Raw genomic sequence first — 27,129 nt, forward strand, 5'->3', positions numbered from 1 at the left:
GGGGGGGGGGAGGGAGGTTTGCGAGAGAAGGATAACGATGACGATGTCGATGACGACGACGATGACGATGGATGCTTGAGGGGAGGGAAAGGGAGAGAGGGGGCGACACGCGGGACCGATTTGCACGTTTCTCATGACGTGTACCGTGCGGCCACGCGGATACGTCAATCGAGAGACTGAGAGAAAAAGGGATATTTAATTTGAGCCTCTCGCGCGACAGGATGCGAGCAATGAAGGGCGCTTACTCCTGCGTGAGTATAAGGGTCATTCTTTTCCGCGGAAGATAGCGGCAGGTGGATTTATACCGCTTCTATGGATTTTTTCGGAAGTGCGTAATTGTTATGCAGCAGCGGCTGCATTGAGAATCCACCATCCGGAAGGGTGAAATGTTGTTCTTTCTCCTTTTCTTTCTATTTATCTGTAGCAAGTCAGGAAATTGATGTATCAGAAATGTGTTTGCATTGTCATGTCATATTAACGTGTAGCATTTTAATTTCGTATCTTCGATATATTTTTTTTGCCGATTATTTCTTTTTCCGAGTATTGGTATTTGTATCCATTTTTCCGTTTTAATTTCAATCGCTACCAATTGTAAATTGATAAAACTTGAATTTACGTTATAGAGGCCCTTACAAGACATTTGCGATTTAAAGTGTGACATATAAATTTTCATAGATAGATTTTGATAAAAATTGATAATACTGATGGATAATTATTTTCGTCCATTTCGATAAATTCTTTTTAATTAGAAATATTTTTACTATTAATTAGAGATAATCTATCTTGATTTTGCAATCTGTCTTCGAAGCATCGATTTGAACAATAAATTTCATCAAGTGCTCCCATGAAATTAATACTTAAAAATAGTGTTTCAATACATCTGATATTTTTTAATACAGGTGAGTAAACATGATTAATTAATTATTGCTATTCATACTTATGATCAATTAATAGTTGTACAGAAATAAAATGTATAACTAACATATTAATAATGAATAGCACTGAGTTTTAATTTGCATTAACATATTAACGCACAAACACATTATTGTAATATATACACGGCTCATCTCTCTCGATAATTATAGTATTACTAATTTCTATTAACAAATTATAATTAATTTACTTACAAGTTAATTAATAATTTTTTCGATTAATATATAAGTTAACTAAGAAGCTTATTATTTATATAATAACATAAATTTTAAGTATGCTTTTTCTGCTTCTTAATAAATTAGTTGATTTTCTTGTAAATTATTGCCAATTCTTCTAATATAACAATAATACAATTATAACAATAATATACTCTCTGTGCTTTTCTATTGTTCACAATTTTTACTTTTGCCACATGAATTCTCTCAATGCCTCAGATTGCTTATTACATTTCACACCTGGTCACGCAAATAAACTTTATAGCGATGTAAATAGGCCAATATAAAGTATAATTCACTACTTATGCACTACATTTTCAACGTTGCAGTGTTGCAGTGTTGTAAATGCAATATTAATCATTATATTAATTAAGGCATTAAAATGTAGAGTTGCAAGATTTTAATAAAGTTGCATCAATATTGCTTTATTGATCTTGCAATAAAACATTTTTGCGATGAACAAAACTAAATAAAATAAATGGCTTATATGTAAAAAATTTTGAATTTAATCCCTTCTTAAATACAATATTCATGATTCAATTAGCAGATAATTATAAATTGTTTTTTTTTCATACAATCAATAATTAATTTTTGACTGAAGTAAATCTTAAAAATCGAAAAGTACTAATAACACACAGCAATAGATATTATTTTTGCAATAATTTTTGTTTGTCAACATTTTCATTTTTTTTGGTGATGGATAATCATCAGTTTAATAATACTAAAATAATGTACTTATATAATTATTAAAATAGGTGTATTTTCTTACAATAAAGAAATTTTTATTAATATTATTATTTGTTATATACAGGTCGCCAATGAAGATGGATTATTCAGCAATATTTAGTCGAAGCCACTGTATTTTGGGTCAAAATTTAGAGGATATAGTTGCATTCCTAGATAAAGGAAAAGTGCGAGAATTACTAAATTCAAGGGACAAAATAGTCCAAGACAGAAAAGCTCAAGAAATGAGGAAGCTGACCACAGAAGCCAATAGGAGCTGTTATAACAAGGGTATAATTTGGAATGGTGAATATAACTCAAATCTGCAGAATGGATATATTGAACAAATCAACCGTATAATATTGCGTTTTAAATTTTTATTAATATAATAGAAATATATCATTTACCGTGGGACTACATTTTTGTAAGTAGAAAAAAAAGTAGAATAGCTAATGATCCTTTTGCAAATTGCAAATTTCTAAACGTTGAAGATTTAAGATTTATGCCCAGTCTCAGATATATATGCGTAGTTTTAGAATTAATAATTAGTAAATGTTATAATATTTAATAATTATTTAAATTATTAATAATTATAAATAATTATTAATAATTATTTATATTATTAGTAAATGTTATAATATTTAACAATTAGTTAATGTTATAATATTATTACTTGTGTGCATGCATTTGTGTTTGCAAATACTTGCAGATGTTAAATTCGGAGTAGATTAACGATCAGTCCCGAATTTTTTAATTTATTTTACGTTATTTAACGTTTTATATTATATTATTTATTTTTTATTCATTATTTTGTTTTTATTTCGAAAAATTTCCAGACATCAGTAACATATTTTTTCTTACGTTTTATGTTAATATCATAATTTTAAGAAGAAATCATTTATAATTTTGAAGAATTTCAAAAATGATAGAAAAAGTAGAAACTTTGGGGTGAGTTAATTTTAATATTCGCCGAGATGAAATATCTCGTATCCCCTTTATCTCGTCGATAGCATCGTTCTGTACACGGCACAAAAATATATTTTTAAACGCGGCAATTTGGTCGACTGAGTGTACTCGGTCGTGGCTGGCTAATGTGCCACTAACCCAGTTAGCCGGAGCAAGTCTTTCTTCTTGAAGAGAGGGATCTGCGCCTACTCGGCACGTATACACGCGCCATGCGTGTGTGTATATATATATATATATATATATATATGTATATATATATACACACACATACTGACACTTGTTTATAATAGGGTGGTATATGTGATACGTGAACGTGTTGGGGCGACCACGTACACGATGCATCCGCGTGCAGTTGTGTGTATGCGTGTATTGTAAGCAAGTGCGAGTGCGATCGTCGGATCGTATCGGCCAGACCTACCTACCTATCCACCGTACTAGCGTTCACTACAAGCATACGGCATGCCTCGCTTACCTCACGGATTTGCTCCTATTCATCTTCTCTTCTTTTCTCTCCCTCAGCATGAATCCGTCTCGAAGAGACATCGGAATTCCCCATAGAAGATTCTTTTTCTCTTTTTAATTAACTCCCTTTTTCCCTCTTTTTATTTAACGCTCCCTTGTATCCCTCAATGGAGTTATCCTTATATCATTTATGATTTTTTTGTCCCCTTATTTTTTTTTGGTTAGAAATAGTTTAGTTTTTAATTTTTTTTTAAGTAGTAATAAGAGTAACAATCTTTTTAATAGTATTATATAATATATGTTTTTTAAGTAGTAATAGTAGTAGTTTAAGCATGTAATATAAATAAAATAATATTGGACCTAAGGAAATATATACATACGTAAAAATGAAGGTATTTTAAGTATGTTATTACTTGTGTGGAGATGTGCAATGTGAAACGTTGTTTTTTTATAGTAAATATCTTATATCATGTTTGTTCCCGTTTTGATTTACCTTCATAGTCTGCCACTGCCAATCGATGTCCTTGTTGTGTTCCAGGGTGCCACAGCTTCGCTGGTGGTTGCAATAATTCCAACAGTACAGAGAATTTCCGTCCGTCGTTGCCCCCGACTCCGGAAATTTCTGAGTACCAGCAGGTATCGCAATATAACAGCAGTAACTACCAGTTTTCCGGGCCTCCATGTCAAAACGCCTGCCAACAATCATCCAATTACGACGATTCAATTGCAACCAACCGATATAACTTACCGAATTATAATTCTCCATTGTACAATTACGGTTCGCCATCGGACGCCACGAACAAGTGTGGTATCAACGTCCCAAATTCGTCCGACTGCTTTAATCTTCCATCGTCACCAGAATCTCCCACAACCACTCCGCCGAAAGTGACGTCGCCATCGACGGTCGCGAGGACAAACAGAGCACAGGCACAGCCTCAGCGTTTCGCGTGTCCGCAGAAGCGCAACGTTTTCGTCTCCGGTTCGTCCACAACGACATTCACGACGTCGCCCACGTCGACGAATACGCGTAGCATCGCCGCTACCAACGCGGCGCCGGCCGCCACTAACGTGCTGTACAACGAGCAGCTACCGTCCCAAAACTTCAGGAACAAGACGGAGTATCGTGGCGGCGCGGAGGAGCAACAGCATTCGTGTGGTGGATCAACCTCGTCGTCCCGATACAATCCGTCCGCGTATAACGTCACGCCGAACACGCTGAAGATCCTGTCGAACGTCGGTGGTGACAACATCTTCGTGGACAGGAACAGTTTCTTGACCTCCCTGACGGCGATACCAGAAGTGAGAGAGGAGCAACAGCAGGAACAGCTCGTGAGTGAGTCGTCCGTGATACCACGTTACAGGCTTAACAACGCAGGCATCTTCCCGGAGAGGGGCCCAACTTTGAAGGAAGAGTCCGTGATAAACGCGAGCATAGTCGGTACCATTGGAGTCCCTAATCGCAGCAATTTTAAGCAGCAATCCTTCTGCGCGGGAAGAAGCACCGGCGACGCATCGCTGGTGAAGCAAGCGGCCCTGCCGCAATATATAGACACCATTTCGCCAACATCGGACATCGTAACGGAGATGAAATACGAGACGCAATCGGGTCCGCCGGCGGCGCCGCCCCACTTGACTTCATCCGGAGTCGAGCCGCCGCACAGCAGCCAAGGTTCCGGGATAGTGTTGGGCAGTTCACCGACTGAGATTGACACTTTGCTGATGCCCGGTTGCTGGGCAAACGGGCAGGACTCCTTCATGGAGGGTGGAGTCACGGATGCGAAGCAGACGGCCGTCGCATTCCAAGATAACTGGGACACGCTCTTAGGTACGACGGTCTCGGAGCAGACGTTGCCAGACGTGAAGTTACTACCCCTTCCACCATTCACCAATTATACGGGACACCTTCAAATCAATGGTATCCCTGGGCATCACTATCATGCGATAGCTTCGTCTGGTCAAAGATCGTCGATCGACGTGGGCTCTGCATCTCCCACGCCCTCCTCCAATCAGGAATTCTTCGAGTCGCCTGTTGTGTCTTCTAGCACGCCATGTCCGCAGGCAAGTCAGAAGCAACAGCCGCAGCAGCAACAGCAAAACCATCAACATCCGCAACATCACCACCCTCACAATCAGCAACAACAACTGCCGCAGTCGACGCAACCGATAAACTACGAGGACATGGAAGACATAGCCCAGATCATCGGTTCTGCGATAGCAGACACGACGGTGCCAGGCAACGGGAATGGTCCCAACTCCGAGCAGGATACAGACGCCTCGAGGGATTGGATAGATATCGCCGATTGGATTACTACCGAGGCAGGTTGTTCGCCTAAGACCCAAGAGACCACTTCGCCTAGTACGTTCGCGCCACATCAGATCTACGTGACTACGACACCGCCGACGCAGACTCAGCAACACGCTGGCTCTGCGTTACAGAACTTGCTTACGCAGAAACTCGATTACGCGCCCCTGTTGCAGGCGAGACTGCAGGCCGGCGCAAACGCGAATCTTCATCAGAACGCGTCGTGTGGTGAGACCCCGTCGTCAACAAGCCCGTACCCACCGCTCAGCCCGCCTAACCGAGTGTCCACATCCTGCAGCCCCGACGACATCCTGCACTCCTCCTTTGCCGCGCCCTCCCACCCCAGAAAGAGGTCACGATCCTCGCCGGGCTCCGGGGCCTCGCCCTCCAAGAAGGGCCCGACCGCCGGTGCCGCGGCGCTACCATACGGAACGGAATCGGGTTTAATGAGTGGCAAGGATAAGCCAATACATCGGTGTCATATCTGTCAAAGAGGTTTCCTAAACAAAAGCAATATTAAGGTGCACCTTCGCACTCATACTGGTGAAAAACCATTTAGATGCGACGTGTGCAACAAAGCCTTCAGGCAAAAGGCCCATCTTATTAAGCACCAACAGATTCACAAAAGAATTGGCAGGGATTAGATCATTCTTTTTTCGATCGTACAGACATATTTAATAAGATAGAAGATAGTATATAATTGTTAAAAATAAGATAGATGAATATATAATAATAACATTTGGACGCATTGAACGTCATCATGACACGCTTGAAGTATACGTACTGATGATGAAATGTGTCGATCGTAGTGACTGAGTGAACAATTTTAATTTTGATTCATCGGAATCAAGATAAGTATTGCAAAATCTGTATCTTCAATGCACCTTCGAAAAGTAGTCTGATGGGATTTCGATGACGAGCCGCTTGACCGTTCACCCTGAGCGTTCACTGAATCTCACAATCAGAGATAACAATAAAGAATAAGAGTAACCCTTACTCTCTATTGTTATGTCTTATTTCGGCGTTCAATAATGTTCGGAGCTCACGGTCCAGTGATGCATCGCGTTAAGATCGCATCGGACTATCCGCGGGTACGAGCTTTTTGTTTTACGTATTGAAGATAGGCTGAGTTTTACTAATGATCTATGATCGAGTCACGATGTTCGATGGATGGGCCTGTTGTCTGGCGGTGGTGCTTCCAAGTGATTCTTGAAGCACAGGTGCAATAATGAAGTAGAGTTAGTGTCTTCAATATTGGTAAGCTTCAAGTATGACTTATCTGGGAATCTCTTTGACGGTCGTGCCCGGTGCATGACTTCATTGATTGCCGTCCATTCTTATTCATAAATGTGATTCCTTTCCGACATTCCGTTCTGATACAGACTCCGCGTACGCGGTACGAAAAAAAGAAACAATTTTTAGGAAATCTCTAGTTATACATACATCCGCACACATCTGTGCTTGTATGTATGTATATACGAAAAGTTTCATATATAAATATATATATATATATATATATATATATATATATATATTTATTTATATATGACAAAAAAATTCAGAAAAATTATTTAAGATTTGTTCTTTTTATTTTTTATTTTTTTGTTATGTGATAATTGCTTCGAGAACTATTGAGAATTCGACAGATACTCACTCGCGAAAAAAATTGTAACATTACACTGTAACATTTTTTTTTTGCGTGTGAGTAACGAGCACGGAATTGTTGACGACGGTTAGTTTATCTAAAAATAATTTTCATTTTACTAATTCGATTACTGTGTTATTATACCGGCTGTACTGTACTATACTGGTTTTCATTATACGTTCGCTAGAAGAAGAAGTTGTAAAAACAGTGGTCTCCTGGATCTTGGGCGGACGGCGTCCAAGGATAATGCAATACGACGATAACGGTCGTTTCGCGGCGGCTGTATTTTGCGAGGTATTGTATCTTTTAAGTAATAAAATTTGCAATACTGAGCTTGGCGCGAGACAAACCGAGATTGGACATTTTATTATTTAAAAGAAATTTTCTCTATATGTGTATTGCCGTGTATATGTAGCGTTTGGGCTGTCGCGGATAGTTTTGTAAAAAAAAAAAAAGCATAAAATCTCGATATCCCGTCACCTCAAATTATTCAAGTAGGAAATATATTATATGCGGCTGAGACTAACAATTTTTTTTGCTTTCTTCTATTCTATAATATTCAGTGTGACGTTGCGTTACGTGAAGGCACACACAACTTCTCGGTGTAACTCAACGTCAATAGTGCTGAGGGTAGCTAAGGTAATAGCCCATAGGGTGGAAGAAAGCGAGGAAAATGATTAACAGTAATGAGTGTAATGACTGGTGTTTTTCGATGATCGCAGTCGGGCGCGTGCTGCTCGCGCTCAAGATGTACCTAAACCCGAACGTAGCGCTAAGGAATAGCTTGTAGTATTTTCTTTTTATTTATATCGCTTTTATTTTACGCTCTCCCCCCTCCCCCCTACTCGTTCTCTCCCTACCTTTATTTATCATCCCTCGATACTTTACTTCGCGTACCTTGTAAGATAGTCGTTCTTATTTAAGCTTCTTTGCGCCCCGTTTCTTTTATCTCTCTTTTTTAGCTTACGACCTCACACCGTGTGTAAAATATTGTACGAACAAAGTACTTAATTGCACTTCCCGGTCCTGCGATAAAAGGATCTATGTACGGGTCTCTTTTTTTTTTCCTGTAACGCTAAATCGAAGATACGTCGTTGACGAGGTGCGAGTTTTCGACGGATCGACGGAATAATTCTCGCAATAAGCAGGGACACACACTCACTCGTTCTCGATGTTAGTCGTCGAGCGCGCGGACACACTTGCTGCATACTCTATTGCGTACCCCTCTCGCTAACTCGATCCTCGAATCCTCGTTGCTGCTGCTCCCGTTGCGGTAGCCGCTGATCACGGAAACATAATTTGTATAAAGTCATATGCATTGTACATGTGCATTATTTATGAAAACTTGATGTTCAATTAAATGATTGTTACCGCAATATAATCCTGTCAGATTTTCTCTCGTGCCTCGATACACCCTTCCGGACTCCGCATTTTCCTCCGCTCTCTATATCTTTCAGGCGTTCTCCGGGTCAGTCCTCGACCAGCAATTTCGTGAAACGCTCAAACTTGACAGTGACGCTTTATTAAAACATTCGCCATAATGTTAAACATCGAAAATAAATAGTCGCTAAAAAAAAAAACATTGCTCGCGCAGCGACGGAAGTCCCGGCGGTCGGAAAGGTGGCTCCGTAGAGAGAGGGTAATATGATAAACGCATAACGTGCACTTCTGAGATTCGAGGACGTAATGTTGTAATGGGCACGAAAGATCTTAATGCGAGGCCTGCACGCGGACTATGGACAATTGATTTTTTTCAATTTACCGTTACGTTTAAAGGTGGAATAAAGGTAAAGCGCGAGGTATGAAGATCCGGGTGCGCCATGCAATGCGGTTTCTCGTGGGATACTTGATCGCTCGAGATCGTAAATACGTTCTTTCCGCGGAATTTTACTCGTTCGAATCACCGCTGAATGCGAGTCGCAATTAAATTCGGGATGAATTTGCACGTCACGGTATCCGGTCAAGTCGCACACGCGCCACCGCCGATGATTATCGCTCCCGTGGATGTGCGTATATCGCTCCGCGGTGCGCCCGCGCGCGCGCGCGCGCGCGGAAGGTGGGGGATTTGTTTTCGGAATCAGTCATCTCCGTGGGTCGACTCAGCTTCCGGAGCTTTGGATGCCGAGTGTGACACTCTGCGGGGCGGACAACAGGGGCCAAATTACCGACCGGCTCTGACAAAGGACGGAGTTGAAAAGGGATCTGGGACAGTTTGCGTGGCGGTTTGTGTTTCCCGATGTTTGCGCGCTCGCGGTATATGGACCGCGGATTATTGTTGAATATAATGATATAACGGGTTCACGGTCCCGAAGGTTACACGGTCCGTCGTCGTCGCGATGTTGTCTCCTCGGTGTGGGACAAGGAGAGGCGTATAGATTCAGATATATATATATATAAAGGCGAATATATACGCCGGGAAAGAGACGAGGAGAGAAAGGAGAGTAAGAGAGACGGGATCTTTTATTTCTGCCCGACAATGAGACGCGCGAGACGGCTCTCTTGTGATCGTACACGCGAATCGTAAACAGAGGCATGGTCACAATACGACTAACTGTACCGTAGATTAATTCACGCACAACGAAACGTATAAGGAGTGCAAGAGTATCGATACTCTCGCGGGTGCAGCTAACAGCAGCGCGTGTAACGTCGTAAAATTAACCGCAAAACAAATAAGGAGCGCTATAAAAAAAATGAACGCAGAACGGATAACTGTGGGAGCAACGTGGAGCCGCGCCGCGCCACCGCGCCGTGAAGAAGACGCAAAGCGGGATGATTGAGTGGCTGTAAGACAGATGCAAATAATTAGAAGAAGATGACGTTATATATAAGGAAGATAATAACAGCGGTGGCAGTATTGAAAGATAAATTGCCGGAGATAAGTGCGAATTCTCAAAGAGAATGCGCGTCGCTCGTGATGTTCTATTTAAAAAAAAAAGCCGGCGAAAAAAAATCAGGACGAGTGATATGCTCCCGTAATGAAGTATCGTTTCACACATTATTTAGCGATTACGGCCGACTATATAGTGGCGCGCGGGGAAGGAGTAACGCAGGTGAGAAGAGCCGCGAGAATGAAGATGATGGACCGACGACCGCCCTGGTGAAAATAAAAATTGGAACGTAAGTCGAACGTAAGGGGAGAGTGACCGAAGCGTAAACGAAACTTCTAGGAGGCGAAAATTGGAACAGCGAAGTGTAAAAGAAGCGTTAACGCTTCCTTTACATTCCGCTGTTCCAATTTTCGCCTCCTAGAAGTTTCGTTTACGCTTCGGTCACTCTCCCCTTACGTTCGACTTACGTTCCAATTTTTATTTTCACCAGGGCGTCGAAGATTCAAACGAGTGGAGAGGCTAAACCATCACCGCATCACTACAGAGGGAGGGGAGGAAAGGGAGCCCGTGGTTCCCATGACGTGCCCAAGTCGGACCAGTGACCCAAATTTTTCGGACCCACTCTGGCGGAGAGCTACAGTACGTACCCACAACCTTCAATATCGGGGGCCTCCTTCCTCCCCCTCGACCCCTCTCTCCGACCCTACCCAATATCACGGATGCGTAAAAGGCTTCTCGACGCGAAAAGATCGATTTATTCTGCGGCGTGACGATATCGGATTGCCGCTCGTCGATGTTCATTCAGGCAGGGATGGAAGAGAGGACGAGAGAGAGAGAGAGAGATGTGAGAGAAAAGGAGAGGGAATAAATTTTGCGCCGGACGCCACTATGCGTGCGCTATATTGAATACGCTCAATTAGTGGCTTCTATTAGTTACAATGATTGTGTAATTTATTTCGCGGGATGATTACACGCCGCGCCGGTATTCCAGCGACCATCTGTTAGTTTAGTAGCCTAGATACCCGAGATGCTGTATGAAACTTGATACACTGCTGAAAACAATTAGCGGAACACTTCTTCGGGGATGCGAGCGTACGTGACATAGTATACGTACATCTCGAATTTCGAATATCTTTCTTAGCGCACAATTCAGAGAACGCCCCCGTGTAAATTGCATTACTTTAACTCTCGAGATCTCAACCCTAATTGTTTTCGGCTGCAGTGTATCAATCGCGGAATTTGAGAAAAGAATTTCTCGCGAGTAGGATTTCTGTGATCTCCGATACATCAAGGTAACTTCAATAATCGCGAGGAAGGAATTCCTAATGGTGCACAGATATTCAAACGAAATACAGAATTATCTCTCGCGGCAATAAACTTTCTCAGACATGAAGAGAATTTGTAGATAAACATTGTTGCGATTGCAGATGAATCTGTAGATAATTATACGGGGTGCGCCAAGTGTATCTCTTCCTTATACATATCGCGTGTGTAATAAGATAATAAAGATATTCCGTATTACACAGTCATCCTTCCTAATAACGCCGCCGAGATTATAACCGCGGCGGAAGAGATTTCCGTCGCTGTTTCTTTGATATACACACGAAACTTCTCTCTCCGTGCCCGTTATGCCCGTAATACTTTTCTCGAATCCTCGCGAGCGTCATCCGCGTCAAGTCGCATCCGCGCGCGACGTCCGACGACCGCGGCGTGACTTTTTCGGATGAAAAGGAGCGTGCGCGGCCGAATCAGCGCCGCGCGCGTTGCCGTGCCGCGGTGTCTATCCGCGCTGCATCTGCCGAGAGAGGATTTCATTTTTATTATATCGCCGGCAATATCGAGGGGGGAGGGGGGAGGAAGGGGAGAAGACGCAACAAACCGGATGCAACGTGGAGGACCCCGGCATCAATTACGGCCGTCAAAGGAGACAATGGAGACAATTCTCTCCTCGCGGCGAGTGTGCACGGCGCCGGTGGTATAGGCAGCAGCAGGCGGCGTGTAAGTTTTTACTCTGTGGAACCTCCTTAAAGAAAGTCTTTCACCGTGTACGCGAAGGAGGAGCGCCGCGGAGTGTCGTTGTCGGCCGGAGGAGGAAGAGGTGGAGGAGAATGAGGTGGTGGTATAGAACGAATGACGAGGAGGGAGAAGGGCAAAGAGGTACGACGAAGGAGGAGGACCATGTTATACTACTTTGGTATACTTCGTCGTCGGTGCCAGGCAGCGATGTTCCACTTACACGGCACACTTTGCAACTCGCCTCGCTTCAGGATCCTGAAGAGTGGGTCTGTCTATCCTATACGGTTCCGATCGCGCGTCGTTAGCTGTATATAACTCGCGCATATACCCAGCGCGCGCGCGCGCGCGCGCGCACACACACGAAAATGCCTGCCGATCTTCGACACGAAATTCGTGCGAGACCTGCAGGCTGCGGAAGTTAGCGAAAATGCATTGCGTTTTTTTTCCCTCCCCTTCGACTTGTCTCACAATAGGACGAGGAAATAATTCTTGTTTTTTTTTTAAGCACCATTTGGGAAAAACCACTCGTTGGAATAGAGTATAATAGTTGAAGGAGTAACAAATGGCCCAAATACCAGATCTATGGTCAGGATGGACTCAAACGGAAAAGGAATGTCACGGTTAGCGGTAATATTAAAGATTACAGACGATTTTGTCACGATTCTAAGATTTCTTACAATGCAATGACTAGAAATAATTTTCCAAATTTTAAAAAATAAGTCTTCTTCTTTAAACAAAAATTTATACCGTAATTTTCCATTTTTGGTATCGACAAAATTCTTTTTTTTCCTAAAATTCTTATTTGTAATAAAACCCGGTTAAATGCACTGATCGTCAGTTTTCAGATTTAGACTCATCTTTAAAATTCGCAGAACGATATATATATATATTTTTTTTTTTTTCTAACTAAAGCGCATAAGTACATATTTTACAATTACTCTTTTTCTGAACAAAGTGGAAATCGACGTAAATGTATCTTTCTCACTTTATATCCCATTATCGTATCAGTTCGGATACGAAATAAGTAAATGCTTCCGTTTGATGTAGGACGCGCGATCTCAATAACGAGAGAGTAGGCGTGTGATATATACGCATTGAGTAGAGACACAAAAATTAAAGCAAGCGTAAGAGTAATACTTTTTTTTTTCACAGGATATCATAAATATATATTCGATAATCGATGCATGTAAAAACTGACATCAAATTAATATAAATAATCAATTTCCTGTAGAAATATAATTATACTTCCTTAATAAAGTTTCTTGCCAATTTTTTGAACGATTTGAACGAAGTTTATCGGTATTGTTTTTTTTCTAGTTTTATTATACATAATATAATATAATATAATATGATACAATATATATTATATATATTATATATTTCAGTTAATAAATGAAAATAGAAATTCTTTTAAAATTAGACAATAAATATTATTTTCTGCTTTCTCGACATGTAGTTAAGAATTGTACGGACTCTACTAATCCCATGCCGTTTTATGTGTTACACGTGCGCATCTTGGCGATTACGCTCAAACTAGGACAAGATGAAAATCGACATACTTGCGATTATGTGCGCAAATTTGGCTGCATCCGCCGAAGAAGGATGCTTCGCCGCGAGAAGGCCGCGCGCGCGCGCGATCGCGGGGAATCGTTTATCCACGCATAAGCGCTCAATATAGCCCCAATCTTTCGAGGCGCTAATTCAAACAAAATACCGTGTCATATCGCGGACGGAACGGCAGAGATTTTCGGATTCCCGTTGAGAAATCGAAATGACGTCGAATCGCTCGTTTCAAGTTCGACACGCTTTCGAGAGTTTAAGGAAAGTCTTGCGACATAAGGTCGTATATCTATGTATATATGTGAAAATTACAAGGCCGATGCCAAAAGGTAATACCGCAACGTGTGAAATAATGTCCTCTATAAGTTCTTAGCAAAAATAATACACAAATGAATGCATGCGATATATTATATAAGTATATATAAGTTTTATATATATATATATATATATATAAGTAAATTATATGTAAGTATATAATTATATTCGTCATACATTATAGAAACGTCGCATGATTGCATTTGTTTGTGTATATAAACATTCAGTTACGTATTATTTTCTATATTTAGTTTACGCGAGTTTGCGCAGTTCCGATTATCCGGTCAGTTTCTTATAGGTCGAATCGATTGCGAGCGTCGAGTTGCAATGTTACACGACGGCAATTCCTTCGGACTGTAAATTATGTCAGCCTCTTGTCTGCCTACCGTCGTGAACTAATTCCTAAGATGCACGTAAAAAGATTTGCATGCATTTCTTGGCCACCCGAGCGGAACCGGAACACTTTTAACCCACGATTATCTCGTCAATTTTCCGTCTCTCCGCGGGATGGGTTTCTACGCTATAGCGACAAACGTCAGTGGCAAATTTGTAATATCCACGCCGCATAATAACGTATTATGTATTGCAGCACGAGCAACATATACAATATACACTATCTTGTTTTCTCTTCTCGTCGATTAAAGAAAAGAAGGAGATCATTACGCGTCGCTAAGTCACCCAGTTTCCGCCGCGCGCCCGACCAGTATAAGATATATTTCGATGAATCAAGGCATCGTCGGTTTGATAATGAAAATGCGCGATGCGTGTGTGGAGGATGAATAAAAGATTTGTCCGTGCAAGGGAGAGGGAACGCGCGTATCGCGCGAGATCGCGTCTTGTTAAAAGGCGTGTTTTCGATTTGGGAGACTGCGCGGGACTCTCCTTCGTGTCTCTTCCCCTTTCGCTCATCTCTCATTACCATCGAATGTGCACGCACACCACGTCAGCGCGCGTACGAAGGGGGCGAGGGGGGGGGGAGGCAAGCTGGAGCGGGATAAGGGGGTATATACGGAGAGAGAATTTCGCAAATGGACGAATAATTAAAGGCGATTCGGATCATGTGAGTGGTACAGTTCACACAGTTACATCTCCGGAGCGCGCCTTCTCAATGGACGCCGCGGGTTGGTGGGTAAGTAACGTGCCGGTTGGCAGGTGAGCAACGCAGTGTGCACGCGCACACGGCGTTATTCGCCTATACACACCGCCTCGTCTCTCTCTCTCTCTCTGTCTCTCTCGGCCCGGGGTAATGGGTTTCACGATTCTCCATTCCCGTGGTAAAGTTCCCATCGCCGACGTCGGCGCGTATCGCTCGCACTTCGGGTCCTCACGAGGTGCGCAACTTCCCCGCCGCGAGATTGTGTCAAAAGATATCGCGACGCGCCACCGACGCAACAAAGTTGCGCCCGGGAGCATATTAGACCTGTCCGCTGGTCACTTGGGCTCGACTACGACAATTCGCGAATACGCCAATTTGTTGAGCCAAGAAAATTAATGTATAAATGGAAGAAGCCGTTTCCCGCGGAAGAAAGTAATTAATTATTTTTAACGATGGACACTAAATGGTGAGCTGGTAAGTATATATTTATTATACTAGGGCTCTGTGAAAAAAATTTTTTCGGTTTTGTTAACATCTGTTTTTTTTTTATGAAGAGATGTTAAAAGATATATACAATCAGAGCTGCTTTGTTAAAGTATTTCCGGAGAGAAGAATAAAAGAGAATCCCTTCTTTACTCTGGGCTTTACGATGATCACGTGTACGTGTTAGAACGGAACGTAAAGATGTAGAAAAACGTATCGTACGTCGTCAGGAACAGTTAAGAATCGTCTATTAACTCTGTCGACTAATAATAACTGTGAATTATTAATCGTGTGCAAGTAATTTAATACACGTTTGTTACGTCGGGCGCCGTTGGTTGATGGTTTTACCGTCGACGGCATTAAATCATCCCGAAATAAATGGTATACGCTTCGATTGATGATACTGAGAATTTCTTTTCTTTTTTTTTTTGCCCCTGCAACACACTCGATCGCAAGCGAGTCTTGACAACAGCAAAAGGAAAAGAGTGAGAGAGAAAGGAGATGAGCTGTATACGAATGAGAGAGAGAGAAGGGTACAGTTAAGAATTCGTCGCACGTGGCACTGCTATATCTAGCTGTTCTTGCCTTTATCTGATGCTCCATTTAAATAGGAATTCGTAATTATCCATTGTACGCTCCCTTCCAGCCGCGTTTCTTATATGAGCCGGTACGTGCATTTCGATGAACGAAATGTGCCGTCTTGGTAATCGATCGGTATTGAACGTATCAAATTTCGCGATTCGAGAATTGGCACCGACGTGACAACGCAAACTATCAACAGCTAATTAAATCCGAATTTCCGAGTTCGCTTGTATTCCGTGTCGTTACTTCCTCACACAATTTCTCTCGCGAACGCAAGAGGAACGCCCGAGAGAACGTTGAAATGCAAGAATCGCAAGACACGGAAACGCTTACGTGGGCTCTTGAAAATTCCGATCCAGAGAATTACGTTAATTCGTCCAGCTTTTTTTTCTCCACGCACGAAGAAATAAACGTTCGGCGTGCCTTCGCGTGACAGGAGCCGGCGGGACGATACGCTGCCGCGCGCAGTATACGACGATTGCTTTCGCACAGTATGACGATTTCGTGATTTATGAGAGAGTTATTGCGATTCGAAGTGATTTATGGCGATAGCGCGCGCGGTCGCCCCGCGCAAAAATTAAAACAACGATTCGTCGTTACTCGTTACTTACGGGGAAATGCGATTAGAGAATTACGCCTTTGACGCGTAAACGCCCAGGTATTCACCGTTCACGCCTCTCTTCTAATAACAAGAACGATTATGTTGTAAGGTCTAGAAATTTTGCTAAAAACAGATCTGAAAATAATTTTTTATTGAATCATCAAAATAATTTGTTGGAATAATTTGTTAAAACTGATAAATACTGCTATAAAACGTTTTGATGTTCTAGTTATCATTTTGACTTTCGCACAAAATTATTTTGATTATTTGAAAACTTGACAAAAATTATTTTCAGATCTGGATTCAGCAAAATTGTTCTTTCCGTGCTCTCGCTCGATTAATCGTCGCTGATTCTATTTCTCTAAATATCCTAAGGAACGAGCGAAATATCTGAAATCGATTGACAGACGAGTATCGTCGTCGTCGTCGTTGCGGTAATTAATAGAAAGCTGTCCGGCGATGTTCGCGTGTTTCGCTTCCGCTTTTAGCTATGATAATCGATTCAACGTGCCCACACGTCGCGCCGTGATCCTCGTCTTCGGGACGGCCGGGAATAATTTTTGACAGAATCCCATGAGGTTTCACTCGTGCGTGACCGCGACGGTTGCCGTGATGCCAAGAGAAATCGAACTTGATCGTTAAGCGAGTCGCGAATCGCGAGCTCGGCCCATTAGCCGCGTTCGAGTCTCCTCCGGCCCCCGTTGAGACTCTTCCCTCCCTCCCCCCCTGCCGTCGAAGAGACGAGCGCGAGGAAACTCATCATTAATAATCATCGCCGTGTGACGATCCCTCCTCGTACCGAAAACCAAGTGTTTTTCGAGCGTCGCTTATGCAAACTACCGGCCAACAACAACCCGAAGAGACGCGATTACTATACGGTTGACAAGTACATTGATTTCTTAAAAGCGACAAGCTATACATATGCGTGTGTGTATCAATTAAAAAATGTAAATGCATCGTTAATAATAAGTTGACGTTCAGATTTTTTTTTGCAAATTTAATGTCACTAATATCACGTATATCTTATACATATGCTAAATTGGACCGCTTATATAAATCTGAAGAGAAAATTTGAAGTCTCGTTCGTTCCCTGTTGTAAATTATTGTACATTGGCGCATTATAGTACACAATTTAGACGCGTAATGTAAAACTTGGAGGAAAGTGCAAATGTGCCAAGAAGAAAGCGGTTTCCAAAAGCTCGGTGTTTCCGGACAAACATCGCGTTTCTACTCTCCGTCCTTTATATACTCGCCCGCGCGGTTTCCGAGGGAATAAAAGGCAACGGCGACGCGCGAGATCAACGTACGTATACGCGCGCGCGCGGTGCATTATCGCGCGTTAAATATAGGAAATAAAAATCAGCGGAATGTAGAATCGTCATTATATAACGATCCTGTTTGCCGAACGTTCGGCCGAGCGCTGTACGGCGTTACGTTACGGCGGAATTCCGGCGCGGAGAGAATTTCCGCGTGCGTCGTCGAGGGGGAGAGAGAGGGGGGGGGGGCACAAGCCCACCCCGCAAATCTCCTCCTGTCTCTCCTTTTCTCTTCGCGGATCAGATCTACGCAGATCTGTATACGATCGATCAGCCCGTGTCGGGCTACGCGCGCGGAGGAAAGGTGCACCACCGGGCACAGCTCGGGCCCGGTAGAAAGCCATCAGCTCGATGTCGACGTGCTAGCGCAAGTTGCCGCGACTCGTTTGTGCCGTGTGCGTATACGTGTGTGTGTGTGTGTGGGTATGTATGTATGTATGTATGTATGTATCGGCTCGTCTTTACTAGCATAAGTTAAGCGCACGCCGGGCTCCCCCTCCCCCCTCCCCCCACCGTACTGGTGGGACCTTGTTTCATGACCCACATAAAGCAAGGCCGTTAACACTACTCACGACACCGCGTACACGTACACACACACATGTACGAAAGGGGGGTGGAGGAAGGAGGGGGAGAGGGGGGCCGCGCGAGGTGCGCTCCGCGCTCTATGGAGAAGGCTCACGTGTACCCCCCTACTCAGATAGCGCGCGCGGCACCCATCGGACCCCCGTGTGAGATGGCCCCGAATTCGTACCACCTGGTAGGATCGCGGCTGTATGCTCCGCGCGCGAGAGATAAGGGACTCGGGGATATGCCTCGTTTCAGCCGGTGTGTCACTTTTATAAACCGACGCGATTAAATCGAGAGCTCTCTGACCCGGTCGTGTACTTGTTGACCCATTAAAGGCCGCAATTAAAATATGTACATACAGGGTTTCAATTGAGTCGATTGTGTGTGGGTTTTTTTTTGTTTCACGCGAGATTCGTAGAATTACCAAAAAATGCCTGACTCTCTCTCTCTCTTTCGCGTATCTGAAAGATACGTGCTTCATTTTTGGAACATAATTAAATTATTTAGCCGAAGATTGAAGTTAAAATCAATTGGTTAAAAATAAAATACAACATATGTGATATCCTTCTATACTTTTCGAATCCTTTAAAGACAAATATTTTTGAGATACGATTAATTTCTCCGAGGAAAACTATCGAAAAAAAAAACGAGGACTATGTTAACAATTAAAAAATTTATCTTATTCTTAAATCTTAAATCCCAAAAAAGAGCATCGATTGTTGATGAGTTAATTTTTTGGAAAGATGCGAGAGAAATGTCGTACGTGATATAATATATATTATACGTATAATGATAGATTCGTCTATAAGTCAAAACGAAATAACATGATATAGCATGGTGTATAATCGACGAAAATTTGACCGACTTAATTTTTGGCTTCGCTGTATCGCTTATGAGGCAAAAACTCGCATTCTCCACTTTCCAAGATTTGACGTAAAAGCGAAGAAACTTCTTTCGCGCGTGTATATTTGTATAAATCACCCGGATTCCTTTTCTATTTCAGAATCGGAATACGAGTGCCAATTAATTAGGCTTGCTGCGTTAAAAAAAAAGCGAATTAAACAAAACCATTTCTTTGATATAAAAAAAAAGAAAAAATAAAATAATAAAAAACGATTGAAGAATGCGAGTTATTTTTTTAATATTCCTTCTCATATGTCATATACCCGTGAAACTCATCTCGAATTTCCCCTTTGCTCTCATCCTCATCAGAACACGGTGCCTCATTGCGATTCGATTCGCATCGTTTGTCGCGTAATGCCGCTACCGGGGTGCGCGAATAATACTCGCCAAGGCATAACGTTTTTACAGTTCAGCTTGAGGCGAGACGGTTTCCCGCTGGCGCGCGAGGTGCCCAAGACGAAGAAGCTGCGGGGATTCCTTCCTCCCCCCTCCACCCCTGGCACTTGTACCTTCCTCTCCTCATCTTACGCTCGCCATGGCGTGCGATGCGTATATACGTACACACGTACGCCGTGTCTCCGCGCTTAAAGTAGGTCACACCGATGCGTGCCGGTGTGTTAGCGAGAGGATATCGTGGCAGCGCGTACCAGCGCGGGCGCGCGCGAGGCGCGTTATCGTATACTCCTGGGTCCGGCCACCTTGGTAGCACCTTGATCTTGATCTTGACTCCGCGCAAGGCCCGCCTCGCGGGCAGACGCCGCGCGCCGCCGGGAGAACGCGTACGTCTCTCGTTTTTGCGCGGCAATACGCGGCCCGAGATTGAAATTATTAATGTAACAAATGTAATTGTCTGCATTTTGTGTCGGCTGCCTCTTTCGTTGGGCGCACGTTATTTTTCTTCAATTTTATTGTTATTGTATAAAAAAAAATCTAACTGCGCACATCCCATATACTATTGTTGTCACGAAATCCTATTGAATTGATTATAGAAAATGTGTAATTAATGATTAATTAATACATAAATAATATGCACATCTTTTATCTTATCGTTAATTGATTTATGCACCTTGCGAGTCTGAAAGCGTTAACGACCCAATTTAGCACTCGGCCTTTCTTCCCGATCGTTTTTTTATTTTTTTTTAATTATCTGCCGGCGCGTTTATTATAAATATAACTGCCGCCATCTCTTGCGATCGAATCATACCAGAAAATTTATGTATATGAAGAGGAGCTAAGTAACACACACGAAAGAAAGTTCTATTATCATTATCCTTCTGCGAGCGCGTATGCGAACGTCGTCGCTTATTTCATCTCGATTGTAGATTCTGTGGGAAACCTAAAGCTGCTTTCTTCATAGCGAAAATTTAATCAGGCCGCATCTTGCCATTGTTGAATTTTCATATCTACGTCAAACATCTTGCTTATTATTTATTTAATATCACACGAAATATGTTCTAAAAAACTGATTTATATACATATATAAGTGAATTATTCTCTAATACATAGAGAAGAAGAATTCTACATTTTTATCTGTAATTTGTATGAGCCACGGCAACATATGGCAATTTTTCCCTAATTACACGACTTCGGCATAAATAAAAAAAAAAAATAAAATAAAATAAAATGAACGTACATCAAGTGCATATGAAATGTAAAAAAATATATATTTCTTATGTTCGAAAACATTTCATATACATTAATTTCGTATAAATAAATCAACACATTTTTATTTATAAGAAATTAATGTATATGAAATGTTTTCGAACATAAGAAATATATATTTTTTTACATTTCATATGCACATATATATATATTTTACATTTGCACATGCACATATATACACATTTTACATTTCATATGCACATATATATAGGTATATATATATATATATATATACACATACATCATGTTTTTTTATACATATATATATTTTATAAATATATATATGCACACATTTTTTTTTATTTCGAAAAATAATATAGACAATAGGAAAAAATCGATCAGAATCATCGGCTGGACGTTTCTGATCGTCTGACCTGGATTCATGCCTCTAAGACGACCTCGCAATTTGCGTTTTCTGCTATCGGCGCACGCTATCCGTAATTATCGGTTGACTCGTCCTGGTCACGAACTGCCTCAGATGCAATTTTATCCTTCGAGATGCGGGAGGTGACTCCGAAGTTCACGGGTCGGGAATCGGGAAGGTTCGGACGGATCTAGAAAACTCCGACCTTTCGAGTTTTCCTTTTATTTTATTGATACCTCCTCTTCTTCGTACACAACGATCATCGTGATAGAGACTCTGGCCGTAATCTGGCACAAAATATTTCTCGGGTTTCGCGTCGACGGCTCGAAACCCTCGACGGGCATGCTCGGATTCGGAATATTGGTCTTTGACGATCTCATCTGATGACACTGAGCTATTTTATTGTTACGCGAGTAAGCGTCGTCGTTACCGATAATAACGTGTACTACTGCTGCAGATCGGCTTGCAACGGAATGTTTGATTTCTGTCATAATAATATACAGACCGACAAATTAATGTGCATATATATTATTGTCGCGCGAAGTACATTTGTAACTACGCACTAAACAGTTTTTTTTTTCTTACGGTCATCGATCGATAGAAAAAAAAAGAAATATGACGTTTGTTCCTGATTTAACAAATTATCGCGAGTTTTTTTTATTTTTTGTATATAATGGAGCATGCGTGTGATGATGGATACGTCGCGTTTATATTCATTTAAATAAAAACTTAATGTCACATTAAAGCGCTGAACCTCTCTCAGGACTAATAATCGGACAAACGTATTGTTGAATGTCCCGAATAGCGATGGATATACATATGGTATTCGCACCAGAATAATTATCGATCGTTCGCAGGATGATTTGCGTTGGAATGTTGCGCGAGTGAGTGAACGCAATCGCCGTATTCTACCAGTGTCTATTTTCTATTTGCGTTCTCACTCGTAGTAATAATTACGAGCAACGATGTTTTGTCGATTTTTCCACTTCGCGAAAAGTCGTATTTACAAGCGTGATGGTCACTTAAATCTTGCTTAATTATACCGCCTTCGATTTATGACATCTCCTATTCCACAAGATTCCAAACTTAACTTCGTTTACTAATAATTCGTCTATCGAACAATATTAACATGATAATCAACAAGACACAGTGCACTGTCGACAGCTTAAATAGTTCGATCAATGGTCCCTTTATGATTAATATTCGAATACAGACTTCCACGTTCAAATGTTGCTTACGGAAGCCTAATATCAACAACACGAAAAGTCATATTGCTAAATTAGCCAGCTCATTTGCAATTGGACAAGACTATGTTTCTACGAGTTGATTTTATTCCAATTCTACCGAATGCATGCATTATTTGATAGAGGCTGTTCTATCAAACAGGATGCTTCTAATTTCCGATTACATTTACAATACGCGAACATGGATATCAAAGATAACTCCAAGATTTTTACATCCGCCTTGTACATATATGCCATATACATAAATAGTATATTTTTCTTGTCAACCTGTAGTTCTAACGTCAAGAACCAGACAGTTTTACAATAAAACAATTAAAAAAATAAATAACATCCTTCTAGTCATGTTGTTAAAGAATAAACCAATAATGTTGTGATCATAGCTTATCTGAAAATTATTAGTGACATAATAATGATTTTTCCACTACCCGATTTAGTTTATTTTGTGTATCAAATTTAATTTAGTTGAATGGCTTTTAGTCAGTTTTAATGTATCGTCGGTTTTAGTGTATTTTTTTTCCTCAGACGCAAGAAATCAACCAGCTAGAGAGACCACATCATTTAGAGTGTTGCGCTTAAGTCGAATCCCGATACTGAGTGTTCGTTATAACTTGGCGATAGTGATTTTGACTTGCATTCAAAGATTTAAGCGGGATTTTTCAAAGTCTAGCAAATTATTTGAACAATATCTTAATTACTGCTGCATTATTCAAACAGATTTTTCTACTGACTTTGGCAGAACTCAAATGCATTTGTCATCGAATCGATTTATCTATGAACACGTCTATGACCAACAATGAGGAAAACGATTCCAAATATTTTGACGAAAACAAAATAATTTATACAATTTAATAAATCTATTGCATGCTAATTTATACGCTCTTGCTCGATTTCAGCTGGTCCGCACCAATCTGCACCAGTGTGCCACCAGTGCACAATGTAGAGTTGGTGCAAATGGGTATAGTGCAATTACACCAACTACACTGGCCCCGACTAATTTGTGAAAGCCACTTTGTGTACATTCAATATGCACCTGTGCGGCATATCGAATCCAAACGAACACGCGGCACTGGCGAGGGACTGCATCATTCGACCAGCCGAACATACAACACCCGAAATGTGCAATCGGTGCAGCCGCTATTAGTTGTATACTCGATTTTTACAAAACATAATTCTATTTTTGCGATGGTTCATGATAAATTGACAGATAAATATTTATTCATCGATTTCCGTTCGATTTGCAATATAGAATCGGAAAAATATTCAACTCGAAAGGGACATTTCAAACCATGACACCGCGCTGTGCCAACAATTGCTTCCTTTGGTGAAGACTTGGCGAATCCACGGCAATCTCGTCATTCTTCACGCTGTCGAATGACTTGGAGGTTTTAAAATTATTTAGAACGCTCAAGCAATTGTTGCTCGTCATCTCGAAAGATTTGGAATTCCTGAGTGACGCGCTAGCCAACTTTCTGATAGTCTCCGAGATAGGATACTTGAAGTCCACTCTCTCCCTTTCCCTCTCCTTGATTCTTTGATTATCGCTGACCACCAATAAGGGATCTTTCTTCTCCGTTTGTCTCTCCTCTTGCTTATCTAACGTAGAATCCTCGTGCTTCGTTCTCTGACTCTCGCTGCAGTCGGTTCTACACGTCGACTCCGATTTGTCCTCTCTTTTACTCGCAAAAGGCTCCAATCGCGGATGCTCGTTCTCGTCCTCTTCTTTCTTGTCGTCTTGACCTAGTAAAGACTTTGGTGGCGCCTCCACGTAACCGCTCTCATCGCTGTCGGCCTCCTCGTCGAGGGAGTCCAGAGTCAGGAACGAGGTCTCCTCATTCTGCAGAAAATCGTGGCCTATCCTGCCAGGATACTTCTCGTTCGCTCGCCTCTCCCTCTTCTGCGGATCCTCGATCCTGTTCATCACCTCTCCCCTCGGCCGATAATCCACCACGTCGTCGAGATCCTCGACGTCCTCGAAATCGAACATGTTCGAGGCGGTGTCCTCCATCTCCTCTTCTTCCTCCTCCATCGATTCTTCCTCCTCGCTCCTCAAGGGGAACCTCTTCATGGGATTGACGGAATTGAAACGGGGACTGCCGGCGCACGTCATGAAGTGCGGCGAACCTTCCGAGTTCCTTCGCGGTCCTGACCCTCTGCCGATTCGATCCTCCGAAAAGATAATCCTCTTGATCGACCCGCGCTGATCGCTTTGATCTAGAAAACGTTATTTCAAAGGTAAGCAACTTGTCAACTTCATGACATTATAAACTTCATATGTCACGCACCAACTGGCACGACTTGTCGAGCAACTGCCCTTTCGCGGCTTAATTATGTAAATATCGTTATATACCCCTCTAAAAGAACTTCACAAAGATAGAGATATGTTTCAAATAAAAAGAATTAGATATCTTAAGAGATATCAGCATTACTAAAATGTTATCGAAAACACGTGTGTATATACATATAGATACCATAAAAAAAGTTAATTATATAGCTTATTTATTAGGTTAGCCTATCGAGGACGTTAGGTAATTGTAATTCGCTTATCTGCTTGTAACGCTAAAATAGAAAATCTTGCACCAGTCAAAATATTTTACACACGCAGTTTATCTCTTTCAATTATGTCGTGATGTAAAACAGGCCTTATCGTAACTTCATTTCCTTTATGTAATCATCTTTGCACTCTAACTCGTAACCTTAGAACATATACTACTGGAAGGAGAATTGTCTATACCGTCGAGCTGAAGCTAACATCTGTGCGAGAGAGAAAGGTAATTCCCATTTAACTGTAATACGCATGTGTCATTCAGCCCCCACTTAGCTCCGTTTTTCATTTTTTTTGAAAAGATTTTCGAAAAATAAGAAATTAGGCAAAACGAGCAGAGTGGGGGCTGAATGGCACATGCGTATTACAGTCAATTGGGAATCTATACCTTTCTCTCTCGCACAGATGTTGACTTCAGCACTCAATTCTCCTTCCAGTAATATATGTTCTAAGCTCGTAACACACAAAAAAAATTGAGAAAAATTTTAAAGGCACCACTTACATTATATTATATAAAAAAAACGTTTACATAAAAAAATTTGTTTAAAGGAAAATTTATCGAAATTTTGCTTCAAATTCTGCCTGAATGCTTGATATAAACGATTCATCGATTGTGATAAGTGATAATCTGCGAATAATACTAACTCTGCGCGAGATGCTCTTCAGGGCCGGTGGCTCTCTCCTCGCTGGTCGCCGTGCTGGCGGTTTCGCATCCGCTGGAGATGCTACCGTTCTCGTCGGACTCGCGATTGAGGGCGTCGAGCAGTCTGGCTATCCTCCAGCCATCCTGGTCCTCCCAGCTACGCGCCACGTTCTCGAAGGAATGCAGCTCCTCCAGCAGCCTCTGCTGCTCCATCTCCTCGGCCACCGTATCCTCCTCGATCGCCGACAGCTTAGGCGCGCTCTTCGACCTCTCCAAGGGCGGCCGATAGTTCTGGCCGCCGGTGCTCAGAAGCAGCTTCCTACGCGGTAACGACGGATTGTCGTACAACGCGTTCGCCAGAGACAACCTGCAACAATTTACATAAACTGTTAATTCAAATGATGCCAATTGTACATACAGGCATATATCGCATTTTTTTAACTATGGATTACGCAATAAAAATTGAACCTTTCTCTTTAATAATGACTTAATAAAAATTTAATACTAGATTAATTTACTACTAGATTTAATACTAGATTAATTTAATACAAGAAATAGAGTCTTGATTATTTTATTATTTGGATTATGCAATAAAAATTGATCCTTTCTCTTTAATAATGACTTAATAAAAATTTAATACTAGATTAATTTAATACTAGATTTATTTACTACTAGATTTAATACTAGATTAATTTAATACAAGAAATAGAGTCTTGATTATTGTCTGTGATAATTTTACGATTTGCAAGATGTTACTTCTTACTGATTTTTATATCTGGAGGATCATAAAAGTTTTATTTTGTAAGATAAATAAAAATAAGTAAAAATTCCAATTGATTAAATAACAAAAATTATACACCTCATTAACTTGACAAAATCCTGATTTGTTTGTTCCTTCTCTGCAGTAGAAGGATGACAATGCAATAAAGAAAGTAGCGAACCAGACGTATTAGCGCAACTCCGGCGAAGAGTGCTGTAGCATGTTTGACCTGCGACTTGGGAACACTGACCCGAATGCACATCGCCGAGCGGCGATCGTTTCCCGTCCTGGATCGTGACTCGATCGCGCGCATAACGATCTACAATCGTGACCGGAATCGTGACTTCCACGGTGCAGGATGCACGAGCGTGCGTAACTGCAGCGCGCGCGTGCCCCTCAAC

General features: G+C 41.7%; 2 protein-coding genes across 7 annotated transcripts in view; one reads left to right on the forward strand and one right to left on the reverse strand.

The window, feature by feature from the left end:
• The window catches only part of LOC105462472, a 17,069-nt gene extending 10,824 nt beyond the window's left edge, over positions 1-6,245 (forward strand). The window contains exons 2-3 of the mRNA XM_011709095.1: positions 1,960-2,177; positions 3,838-6,245. Coding sequence (XP_011707397.1) covers positions 1,967-2,177; positions 3,838-6,245 — 2,619 coding nt within the window. The 5' untranslated portion in view covers positions 1,960-1,966. The remainder of the gene's footprint in view (positions 1-1,959; positions 2,178-3,837) is intronic.
• Positions 6,246-21,745: 15,500 nt separating this feature from the next.
• Positions 21,746-27,129, reverse strand: part of LOC105462426 (trichohyalin) — a 60,337-nt gene continuing 54,953 nt past the window's right edge. For all 6 annotated transcript variants that reach the window (XM_011709005.1, XM_011709007.1, XM_011709006.1 and 3 more), the window contains 2 exons: positions 25,971-26,335; positions 21,746-24,994 (listed from right to left, as the gene is read on the reverse strand). In XM_011709005.1, the coding sequence (XP_011707307.1) occupies positions 24,063-24,994; positions 25,971-26,335 (1,297 nt within the window). In that variant the 3' untranslated portion in view covers positions 21,746-24,062. The remainder of the gene's footprint in view (positions 24,995-25,970; positions 26,336-27,129) is intronic.

The sequence above is a fragment of the Wasmannia auropunctata genome, unplaced genomic scaffold, assembly GCF_000956235.1.
Source record: "Wasmannia auropunctata unplaced genomic scaffold, wasmannia.A_1.0 LD336099.1, whole genome shotgun sequence".
NCBI classification, from domain to species: Eukaryota; Metazoa; Arthropoda; class Insecta; order Hymenoptera; family Formicidae; genus Wasmannia; species Wasmannia auropunctata.